Source organism: Lygodium microphyllum, chromosome 14, assembly GCF_053477565.2.
Source record: "Lygodium microphyllum isolate KBCC chromosome 14, Lygodium_microphyllum_v1.1.10, whole genome shotgun sequence".
Classification (NCBI taxonomy): domain Eukaryota; kingdom Viridiplantae; phylum Streptophyta; class Polypodiopsida; order Schizaeales; family Lygodiaceae; genus Lygodium; species Lygodium microphyllum.
Window position 1 is genome coordinate 132,431,968 of NC_141148.1, and position 12,697 is coordinate 132,444,664.

Genomic DNA, 12,697 nt, shown 5'->3' on the forward strand with positions numbered 1-12,697 from the left:
TGAAAGCTTCAAAAGCTCTTGACATTTTGCACTATATCTCAAAATAGAACACAGAGCAAAATGTCATAAGACTGCATTCTGTTCTGCAATACAACTATAATTTACAAGATGATATAACAATCTTTCTGCAGAATGGTACCTAGGGATTGGTTGTAGAAATCTGATGATTTCTTTAACATTCTTGCCAATGAGTTCGACTAGGGAAGTCTTGTTCGTCACAGTACAAGGTTTGAAAAAGTTAATATTTGGAGGGGAGAGATCTATTTCAGACTTGATTGATGGATAAGAATAGTTTACAAGTGCACAAGAAAAGCACCGTAAGGTCCCCAGAACTGGTCAGCCATGAGCAGGGGCTGCCAAAATTTTGAAGTTTGTTTAGCTCAAATTCCAGGCACATGAAAAGCTGGAGGCTTGTACATGCAGCTTAAATTTCTTTTGCATCATCCTTCTGGCTAAAAAAACTAGAGGGTAGAGTAAAGTCTTCCTCCTGACTTAGTAATTCAACCTCTTCCTCATCCGGTTTCTACAAAAACAGTTGGAAAAATGTGCATTATTGCTTTCCCTTCAAAAAGAAGCATGTTGAGAGGTAGCTTAAATATTAGATAGAAACAGACAAGCATTTCAAGATTATAAAACCGATCTAGCTGTTGCAAAATCTCATCTGCAGTAAAGTGCTGGTGCAGCCTGTCAAAATAACCCACCAGAGTTCAGAAAACAAATATGATAGGGACTGGCATATGCATTTGAAGACAAGACAAGCAGCAGAAAATACCTTTTCTCCAAGTATTCCATTAGGCCAAATAAGATAAAATGTCTATGCATGCCTGCAAAATGAAAAACAGACACCTTAAAAAAGCTAGACAACAAAGTAGTTAAAAGTGAAGTGAGGGAGTACGAATGTGCAACAGTGTACTGAAGCCAAGAAGTTACACAAGGCAGGTCGAACATAATAAATGTCCCTAGCAGACAAACTTATTTCAGTTCCTAACTTTCATCCTCAATTCCAAGCATGCATGCATTTTGTGTGATCAACAGTTCTCGGACCCAAGATAACTCCACGATATAGTTGTGTGAACTCGGTGTCTAAAGAAACTCATCTTGCTCTAGGAAAGTGAATGTTCTATTATGAAGAAGTGCGATCCTGAACCAAACTGCCACATGGCTGTGACAGAGAGCAATGCCATATGCCACAGCATGTGCTTTCAAATGACTTATCTCAGGTGATTCACCATCTGGTATTTTCCAAATTTGCAACTCTAGAAGGATGAAAAAGATTGAAAGAAAAGAATCTATCAGCTGTAAGTCAGCTGTTGGGCTATAATCATTAACAACTTTTAAGAGAGAAAACAGAGCTGATCTTCTTTTAGCTCTGCCCATAAACTGATGCTTTAAAATAGTGATATTTTGATGTGTGAAACCAGCCTAAGGGCAGTTATCATAAACTCAATCTGCAACACTTTACCTTAATCATGAAATCAGCAATAAAACGATTAAGACACTTAATGCAAAGGAGCTAGAATGCTCCTACTCAAAGGCACAAAACACAGATTGGCCCCAAAGCTTGGCAGCGTTTGCAGTAGTTCCTTATGGTCATCAATTCTGCTCTGAAACCCTCAGTTTCAGCCACTAGCAATGTCTAACCAACATCTTGTTCTCAACCTACCCATCACATATCAATTCAGCCTTGCCTGCTCACTAAGCCACAAGCTGCTCCCACCAACTTGACTAACTAACTCATGAATTGACCAGATCTGCCTCCAATTTCTACATAAACTCCCCAAAAAGCACATCCACGCAGATCGAGCCCGTTACCAACAGCATATCAGGTGCCCTCAAAGAAGAGAAAGTACTGTACACAGCTTGCACACAATCCTAGACAGCCATACTAAATAGAGAAGCTTCAGGCTATCACTAGTGCCAAAATTCTCCATTCAGCCCTCCAAGATGCTGTCCAGCCTGGATCTAGGCACACAGGGGAGAGACCTCTCTCTTTCTTGCGCAGCAAACTGCACAAAACTGGGAAAAGCACCTGTATGCAGTCAAAGAGAGAGTCTGACAGCAACATTGGTACCCAATGCCCACTGTGAGAGAAAGATATACACAAGCCTAGGCAACAAGTCTATGCTGTCCAACGCAGCCCACGGTGGTTACTAATATAACACAACCTCTTCTAGCCTTGCACATTGCTGTTCCACCTTGACCACACCTAGATGAGATAAGAAAACAGCCCATCTTTGCATGCACGCTCATGGGGTATAGAGAGAGAACTACCATGATGTCAAAAAAACAGCCACGACCCCTCCCCTCCCTTGCATGCCATCGTTACATAAAAAACGTTAGTTATTATCTACCTCTGTGTTTGAATACACAATATTATGTGTTAAAGTGTGTGCTTGGGTGTGAACACCTTTTACACCACTTATCGTTAACTAAGGGTCAAGGGTTAGGTACATAGCTTAGCCTATATATCGAAACCCTATCAATTGTACTATTATCTCACCTATCATTATCAATCTATCTCTTTAGTTTGTGTGTACGTGCAAGTGTTCTGTCTCTCACTCTCACCTCAATGGAGTTTGTCATGGGGAAGCATAGTTTTTATGCTTAGCTTTGCCATTATTAAGTTGTACACATGTGAGTTACACATTTGAACTCCAAGTCAATTACATCATAGTGATAGCGTAAGTATGTAGTGGGTGACATTGGCAAAAGTTGTATTAAGTTATGTTGGAGAAGTACTTGTGGGTGCTCGGTGTCAGCTGGGCCTAGGGCATCTCTAAAATGTCCTATGATGACATTAGAACTAGGCATTAATCAATAAATTAATGCTAGTCTAAGGCCAATTAATGTTGGAAACAACTTAAAGTTCCAAAGAGCTTAGCACATTAAATGTGGAGGAGCACTAAGGGAAGGTCAAGTAATCCTGAAAACTGATTAATTAATGCTGAAAATCGCTTTTAGAAGGCTGCCACTTGGCAAACTTGCCCATGCAAGCTGAGAGAAGGTTGTTTGGGGCTGGTAGAGGGTGGTAGCAACCATTCAAGTAGAGGGAGGTGAAAAGCTGCTAGAGAGGAACAAATCAGCAAAATGAGAAGGCAGCCAGCAAGCAGGCAACAGGATTCTGGGGCTGTTGGATTAGCTCTGAGTCACACAATAGTTAATTGTGCAATGCAACAAGACTAGGGGAGCAAGTTTCTTCTTCGCCACAAAGAGACGCGGCAACAAAAGAGGAGAGCTCGCTAGTCGTAATAGGGTTTAACCTCCCTTTCGAAGGTGTTGGTGTGAGCTACCATTCAAAAGATTCTCTCTCCAACTAATTTTTTTCTCTCATTCACTAACAATCCCTTAGCAGTTCTCTGCAGATTCCAACCATTGGTGAAGAGTAGTAATGATTTTTGCCACTAAAACCCTAATTTACAGCAGCAATTGGGGCCGAAGATCCATGCCCAGTAATTGAAGACTCCGTACTCAAAATAGCAATTCAATTGGGGCTTCTTAGCCACCCAAGGATCCATGCCCAATAATTGAAGACCCTGTACTTATAGTAGCAACTATGAATTAAGAATTTACAACTGAATTTGAGGGGTGAGCCCATTCCCATTTGATTTAACCTACATGCAAGAGCCCAAGGATTGGTTTGTGCCTAATCTCCAATGAAATAAAGGGGCAAATTGATTATAGTTGTTGCTGATCATCTATGATAGCTATTTGTATTGGAGATTGCAAGAGATCTGTCACCAAGTGATGATACTTTTTGCAGTTGCTTTCCTTATTTACTTATATAAATATTTTTTTTTAAATTTTCTTTAGTTGTTGCTTTTTACCCCCAAAGTTCTCTTGGATTAAGCCAGGATCTTTGCATGGCCAGAAGAGGCAGCCATTGGGACAAATTGGACTAATGGTTTGTCTCAGCCTTGGGACCGGTTCCATATTGAATGGGCACTAGAGAATAGAATGCCAGTGGTTTGGGATTGTGTACTTAGCCACTGGAGATGGTGCAAGACAATGAGCATGGCCAACAAGACAGAAGATGCACATATGAGAATGCTCATGGAATAAAAGTCACCGTAACTGAGCCACATTACACTTTTTGATATGGTTGCAATGATAAAAGTTGCTCAAAACAACTTGAGGAATGTAGGGGTCACCATCCCTGAAGTTTAGGGAGTTACTATTTTTGGACCCTAGAATCTGTTCACGTCATTATCTTCGTTCTTGCACGAGGATTAATTCTCTGGTCTGTGCCGAGGTCAAATTTTGCACTGATCATGGAGAATTTTAGACCGGAGGTTTAAATGGAAAATTTTTTACATGTATGCCATGTGTCACAATTTGGACACAAATTCCCAAAAGAGAGAGAGAGAGAGAGAGAGAGTTAAAAAAAACATAATAGGCAAGAGGGGCAAATCTGAGCATGAAGTTTTCAGGGGCTGAGGGAAAATTGCTGCAAGTACATCAGCTATGGAGAGTACTTCTTCGTCTCTAACTCATGTACGGAGGTAGAGCTTGCTCCCTCTGGTCAACTCTCTCTCTATTCTCAACGGAAATACTCTGAATGATGGGCTAATTCAATCGAATGTACACTTCTATGTTTTCTTTGCTCTTCTGCTGAGGCAAGAGCCTCACTATTCAGGTTCAGGAGCAGCTGATTGCTCCTCTAATGCAAGAACTAAAGAAAGTATTGACCACGCCACACAAGAACAAGGTTTTCAGCTCTGATTTGGTGCTGTTTGTGGAACTATTTTACTGTTGGAATGATGCTAGGGTTAAAGGGTTTGCAGTCCAACTGGTATGGAACAGATCTGGAATGAAATAAGGCTGAGAACAGGTCAAGAAACAGGTGAACAACAGTAAATACAGAGTTCTGTAGATTGCAATTCTACACTTGAATTATTGAGTTATGGTCACAGAAAGTGTTTTCCCACTTGAGATGTTATTCTGGATATCCTGTATTGTCCTTATGCAACTGAAATTTACTCAGAAAAGATGAAAGCCAATTGTTCACAGGCTTTGAACTTTGGAACGTTTCCTTTTTTTATAACCTTTCATCTTTTAATTGATAAAGAAATACCGAAAGGGGTGCCGGACTTTGGGGTCAATCTGGTGTTGAGCGAGGGAGTGAGGTCTCTGTTTTTGTGTGTATGCGAAAAGACCAGGTATTAATTGAAGGGACTACTGCTTTATGGGAGTCATAGATTGGTTCCAAGATCCGTCCATATCTCAGTGTACTTCGATTTGAAGCCATACAAAACAAAGAAATACTACAAGGGGCACAACTTATTGGGGCCCATCACCTACCAGCTGTCCAAGATTGATTATTTCAGATTTGTGAATTTTATTCCTTGCTGTAATTAGTGTTAGATCAAGTTATCTACCACCCTTTTCAAGAAGGAAGGATAGTTTCATGGTTCCATTGCCAAGATCATATCAACTCTCTTGAGTAGGAGGGCATGTGGTACATGATTGCAAGCCAAAGTTGTTGCACATTGTTGAATTTGTGATCAGTTGTGTGCAATTCAGCAAGCATGTTCACACACACTAGTGAAATGGGTTCAAGTCGTGATGATGCTTCATGGTAGGAAGGTTCACAAAGCATTGGGAGAAATGCAATGCTTAAACTTGGAATGCGCACGCCACATGGGCAACATGCTGAGAATGTGGGGTTTGACCAAGAAGCAAGTCCCTCAAGGCCTCAAAATGTTGATGACCAGCAAGAAGAAGAATAGTGCGCGGTTCAAGAGAGCTTCTATAAAACCCTAATTTGGGAGGGCCCATCCTCGTCTATAAATAGACAGGATACCCCCATTCAGTCCTCATCTCTTTGTGCATGTTTCTGACCCTTGCGTGCAGATTTCAGCCATCACTCTCCCTCCACGTGGCTGTCCAACCTTCACAACTTCTGCCACTCCCCTACAAGTGGCTGTCCAGTCTCATTGTAGAGGAGTTTGAAGAGTACTTGTGCATCATGTATAGTCGAGCTTACACCCTTTCTACCAGCTTTGCTACTCCATCCGGACTGGTTGGTGATCATGGAGGACATACGACATTTGGGACGACTGGTGACACATCTTCTTCATCTCAACCAAGCCCAATGTCAAGTTCATACAACCCCATTAAGTTTTATGAATCAAAACCCTCTCCTATTTCTCCTTTCGATGTGCAAGATCCATATGATTTTCTATAAGTAAACTTCAATACAAGGGGCTCTCGAAGGAGACATCCTTCATCAAGTATATCTACATCTTCTCTTTTATTTGAGCATGTAAGCCACTCTTCTCAAATCTCTTCCATCCCAACCTCTTGTAGCCCACACCTCGTTTTCCTCTCTTTTTCATTCCAAACCCTTGGATTACACTCCACATCCGCATCCCCCAAACTAAGACTTGGAACCTCCATTTCCGCTCCTAGCACATTCTCATTCTCCATTCCATACTCACACTTTCCTACCACTTCACATCATAGTGCATTTTACCCTAAAGCCACTTTACACCATGGGGCTTCCTTACAGGGTATGCCACCCCTTTAATGAAGTTTCCTCCACCTTTTCGTATGTGAGCACATCCTTTCCTACTAGGACACTTGTGATGGGCACCCCCCTCACTACCCCCTGTCACACACATCCTTTGACCTCTAAAACACACGGATTTCCATCCTTTCCTTATGGTGCGTCATCATACTTTCCATGGGTCACTCATATGCAAGATTTCCCATCCTCTACTCCACATGTCCCTATCCCTCCACCATGGGCTCCTCATGGGGCATGGTAAGTTAGTCCACAGTAGACACTCTCGAATTAATTCCCAAGTGTACTCCACTCCCCCAACCAATCTACCCTACCCTCTTTACACACCTTATCCATCTCCTAGCACTACCACTCTTGTTGCAATGGCTAAGAATGTCTTCACAGATAAGACTCATTTTCATGAGTTAAATTTCACCATTTAGTTGAACTTCGTGCAACAAGTGTTTGAATCTCACGGACTTTGGGACCTTGTCGTTAGTCTAGAGCCTATGCTGCGGACCCTCAATTAGCTCACCCTGATCACATCCTTTAATGGAGAACCCACAATGCCATAGCTAATGTTAAGTTAATGCAAGGGTTACTTCTTGAGGTCCACTCTCAGTTATAGCATTTTATCCCACATCTAAGTGTTGGAGTCATCTCATTGACTGCTATGCAGCACAAGGTCACACTTGGCATATCAATCTCCATTTTGAGCTTCACGAGTTTTTCATTAAGGAAGGGAATGATCTAAAAGTCAGGTTAACCAAATATTGGCAATTACTCGCAGAGTTTACCACTACTAGCTCCCTGAAGTCAGGCAACGATCAAGTCACATTTTTCTTGAACAAGTTACCTAACAAATACTTACATTTTATCGAGCACATTATCTCACTACCTAGATTGCCGACTTTCTATGAGTTTAAGTGCCAATTCTTGCACTACGCAAGACTGCACCATCAAGTCCAGAAGAAAGCACGAGGTCACACTTGGCATATCAATCTCCATTTTGAGCTTCACGAGTTTTTCATTAAGGAAGGGAATGATCTAAAAGTCATGTTAACCAAATATTGGCAATTACTCTCACAGAGTTTGCCACTACTAGCTCCCTGAAGTCAAACAACGATCAAGTCACGTTCTTCTTGAACAAGTTACCTAACAAATACTTACATTTTATCGAGCACATTATCTCACTACCTAGATTGCCGACCTTCTATGAGTTTGAGTGTCAATTCTTGCATTACGCAAGACTGCACCATCAAGTCCATAAGAAAGTGTAACCAACCTTTCTTCTCAGATAGGGTGGTAAATAACCTGATTAAGTACTCATTACACCAAGCATAAAATTCATATAAACTGAAAATGCACATTTTACCACTTTAATCTTGGACATTGGACATTTGGTTGGCCCCAAAATTAGGGCCCCTTGCAGTATTTCTTTATCTTATATTGCAAACGGAAGAACTACAACTAAGATCCTCTAATCTCCTCTACTAATCCAAGTGCCTCTTGCTATCAAAACTGACTAGAAAGCCTCCAAACCAATTTGCCCTTTGGTTTGCTTGGGGATTGGCCTTCACCCTACTCCTTGAAAGACAAATTCGGCCCCAAATCTAATATTGGCTCGCTGGCCTCTTAAATCTCCCTAAATTTTATTATTTAGCTTCTAGAATTCAAGTCCTAGACTCTCAATTTTGAGTACACATGCCAAGGTGGCTGTCAAAACCCTAATTTTTTCTGTAAATTAGGGTTTACAACAAAGATTAACTGAAATCTCTTTCTCTAATGGCTCAAACTGCTGAAAAATGCTGAGATAACTTGAGAGATGGTCGGGGGATGAGAGAGAATGCTATAGAGAGAGATATTTCAGAGTTTGAATGCTGAAAAACTATTGTTGCTCTACTCAAACAGTCATGGAAGCTATCACCTACACCTTAGGATCACCAGAGAGGCTATTGCTCCCTCCTATATGCTATTACTTGTACCAAAAGGACAGGCTGTTGCCCCATCCTGTATGCTATCACCTACACCAAAAGGACCTTGGGCTGCTGTTACCTGCTCCTAGAGGGCTCTAAACTGCTGTCACATGCTATAAAATTGATCCCTGGTGGCTGCAAATCACATCAGCAGCCTCTCATCACTCTCTAAGAGCCTTTGTCTCTCTCATAATGGCTGGAATAGACTTTTACCAATCCCTAGAAACGTTTTTACCACTCCATCTAGCTTATTAAATTAATTTTTAAAATATTGAATTTGAAAATTAATTTAATAATTTTTCTAGTGCTCAAAATTTTAATTTTACCAACCCATAATTAAATTGGCTAGGCCAATTTGGTTTCCAAGTATCCCTGAGTAGTTAATGACCCCTAGATTGGCATTAATTAACTAATTAATGCCTAGCCACTAATGTCACCATTAGCATTAGTAGCCAATAAATTAATCTAGGCCCAAATCTGACATTGGATACCACCTAGTACTTGTCAAACATAACTTATTGCAACTTTTGTATTTGGCATCCACTGCATCCTCGAGGTCCTTGGCCTATTACTATGAAATAGCTACCATGTGCATCACGTACTAAACAACCTTGCACGTTTGATTAGTAACTTAATAAATGTTATCGGCGAGATTAAACCATCTCAAAATTTCACATCCCCATGACAGATCTCCCCCTTGAAATCCCTGGAATCGTCCTCAATTGCACTGCATTGTGTCAAAAGAAAAGCATATTGCACTAAAATTTCCATGAGGCGACATAGTCACAATATTAGCCACTGTTGTCCAACCATGCCACATGGCCCAAATCTTGCTGAAAATATCCAACCTACACACACATCATATAAATCTGAAATACAGTCCAAAAATATTGCTAGAAACCCATGGGATACATCCATAACTCATGTTTCTCAAATTAACTGACTTCACAACCATAGTAAAGCATATTCTCAGCATAAACCACGGTTGAAATTGTTAATGGTATTTACTAGCATGCTGCTCTCTATGAAACCAATTGTAAACCATTGAAAACTATACACAGTCTAACCATAAACTGATCACTTGCTGATTTGAGAACTGATCACAAACTTAATACAATAATTGATTAACAATCAATGCAAAAACTGATGCAAAACAGATCCCAAAAGTGACCATAAACAGTTCTCAAACTAATCAAAAACTAAGCTAGAACTAATTAGAATTTAATCTTAAAACTAAGGCAAAAACTCTTGCCCAACTAATCATGAACTAATCCCAAACAGATGCAAAAGTATAGTCTTAAAGCCGCAATAACAACCATACTGTCATGAGGACATGTATTTTTGAAACCTCACTTAACATGTGGATTAATTTTTAATCATGTGATTAAGTAAATGTTGCACATATGAGGTGTAATTGGGGTGAGAGTAAATTTACGAGCCTAGGACCCAAAGAAATCACGGGATGTCAAAGGCAAAAGTTGCTATAAGTTTTGCCGCACAAGTACTTGGTGGTATTTGGTGTCAGTTGTTGGTCTAGGTCATTCATTCGGCCATAAGTGTCAGTTGGCGATACTAGAGAAGTAACGTTTAATGGTACCTAACGCCAATCTGATGGTCCAAGATGACGCAGAGACACTCGGAAATGAAAGTTGCCTAACCAATTTAATTATTGGCCAATCAGATTATTTTTCAAGGCACCGAACTAATTATTAGATTAATTTTTAGTATTTAAAGGCTGAAAATTAATATTTAATTATGAAAAATACTGAAAAAACCATTTGGGACGGCTACAACTTAGCAAAAATGCCCATGCAAGACTGAAAAACGTCGTTAGAGGTTGGAGAGATGCATTTTAATAAATTCAGCCTATAAGAGAGAAAGAGAGGAGAGACTGCTGGTTTGATTTGTAGCCATTGGAGGACCTTCTGAGGCTGCCAAGGATAAGAGAAGACCAATCAATAGCACCAGACAGCATCTACAGGCTGTAGAGATAGGGCAGCAACAGTAAATGACTGATTTTCTTCAGTTCTTCGCATCTACAAGCTGTTGTGGCAGGGCAGCAGCTGCATTTGACTGATTTTCAATCATTCTTCACGACAAAACTCTGAATTTTCTCTCTCTATAGCTTTCCCTCTTATCTCCCAGTCATTTCAAAGCTTTGCTCCGAAGATCTTAGCATTTAGATCCTTGGAGGCCAAGAAATTTCAGATTTCTCTGTTGTAAATCCTAATCTGCAACAAAAATTAGGATTTAGCAGCAGCCTCAGGAAGCGTCTAGAAATTGAAAGCTCCAAGACTTGGATTCAACAGAGCTGAAGCTGTTTTTAGCCTATTCAAGTGGAGGGACCAGTAAATAATTGAATTTGGGGCATTTTTCCATCTTCATCAAAGCGAGTGAAGGCCGATTGATTGCCCGAATCAAAGGGCAAATCAGATTAAAGACTTGTTGGTGATTCATCACAGCAAGGGGAGTTGAAATACCAAAAGGGATTGGGAGAATTCCATTGTAAATCAACTTCTTCTTCAATAAAGCTAAAGAAATACCGAAAGGGGCGCCAATTTTGGGGCCAATCAGGTGTGTATTGTCCAAGATTAGTAGGTAAATTTGTATTTTCAAATTTGCTCTAATTGTTTGCTACTGTAATTAAGTTATAATTAGAGATTTACCGCCCATCCACCGAAGGAAGGCTGGTTTCATGGTTCCATGCCGGGATACCACTCAATCCCTTAATTGGTGGGCCCGAGGCACTTGATTGCAAGCCAAAGCTTTGCGCTAGTGCTGATTTTTACTGTCAACTAAGAAATTACAGCAATATGACTTCATACAGTGAGATGGATTCAAGAAATGATGATGCCTCTCAGTATGAACGTTCACACGGGAATGAAGAAAATGCAATGCTTGACCTTGGACAAGGCTCAAACCATGGACAGCAAGTTGAAAATGTTGCTGTTGGGCAAGATGCACGGTCTTCAAAGGCATAAGGAGGCTGATGACCAGCAAAGTGAATAGGAATTTGATGACTAGTTAAAGAATCGGATGAGGACAGTAGCAAATCTCTTTGCTGAATTGGTAAAGGATCCTCAATTTACCCGATTTTTGAATGCTCCAAAGAATGACAACAAAGGCAAGAAGAAGAAGACGTCTTCTACACCTTTGGGACAGCAAGATGTACCGAAGATAATGCCAAACCCTTCATTTGAAGCTCCCAAAGATGCTAATGAAATAAAACAATTGGTACCTATGGGGCAAGAAATGCAAATGCAAGGCCATCACGTAAGTGCCAATCCAATGGATTTTGGACAGCCAGGCATGCGTACTATGTATGATGAGGCAGTCAAGATATTTTGGTGGAAGCACGATTTTTCATGCTATGGTTGAACAAGGACCGCATACAAGAATGTATGCGCACAAATCCCTATGGTATGCAACAACCAATCATGGAGTGCAAGGCCCAATGTATTCATATATGGCTGGAAATATGCAAAACCCTATGTATGCCAGCATTGGCTTGATACCTATGGCACAAAGTAGCATGTTTGGTACTACATTTGCACCCCCAAATGCTTATGGAGCTCAAGGAATGAATATTGGTCATGCAAATGGTCCGATTGGCGTTGGTTTTGATGTAAATTCAAGAAATGCACCCTATTTGCTGCAACCAATGTATGATAACTTAATACCCAAAGGGGCAACAAAAGACTATGATGAGGGTGGAAAAGGAGTGAAGTTTTGAGTCCTTCAACGGTGTACAAGATAGGCTGAAAGCTTTGACTTTCATTCAGCAGTTTGATGTAGCCTATTCAGGCGGAAACTTCACGGGGTCCTCAAAGATTCAAAAGGCAACCACTTTCTTGAAAGGGAATGCATTACAATGGTGGTCCACTCTTTTGATACAAGGTAGAGCACCGTCAACGTGGGTACAATTCAAGCAAATATTTGCATCGAATCGGTTGACAAGTACCTTTGAGGTGGACATCATGACAGCTTGGAATAAGCTGGATACTCAGGAGTGTAAGAATTTGGAGCAATATAATAAGAAGTTTTGGGATGCATTGTTGCCTATTACTTCTTATCGCCCTATACCCCTTCATGAGCAAGTGGAAAAATATGTTTGTGGGCTGCCTAAAGAAATCAAGGATTTTTGCATTAAATCCACCGTGTCTAGCATGTCTCAGCTTATAGAGACTGCTGATACAGTCGATACTTTGCTACGTGGGAA

At 40.6% G+C, this 12,697-nt stretch overlaps 1 protein-coding gene across 1 annotated transcript in view; it reads right to left on the bottom strand.

The window, feature by feature from the left end:
• The window catches only part of LOC148026128 (chromatin modification-like protein), a 56,086-nt gene continuing 43,389 nt past the window's right edge, over window positions 1-12,697 (bottom strand). The window contains exons 4-6 of the mRNA XM_087693398.1: window positions 773-824; window positions 615-684; window positions 1-523 (exon numbers count right to left, since the gene is read on the bottom strand). Of these exons, the coding sequence (XP_087549524.1) occupies window positions 425-523; window positions 615-684; window positions 773-824 (221 nt within the window). The 3' untranslated portion in view covers window positions 1-424. The remainder of the gene's footprint in view (window positions 524-614; window positions 685-772; window positions 825-12,697) is intronic.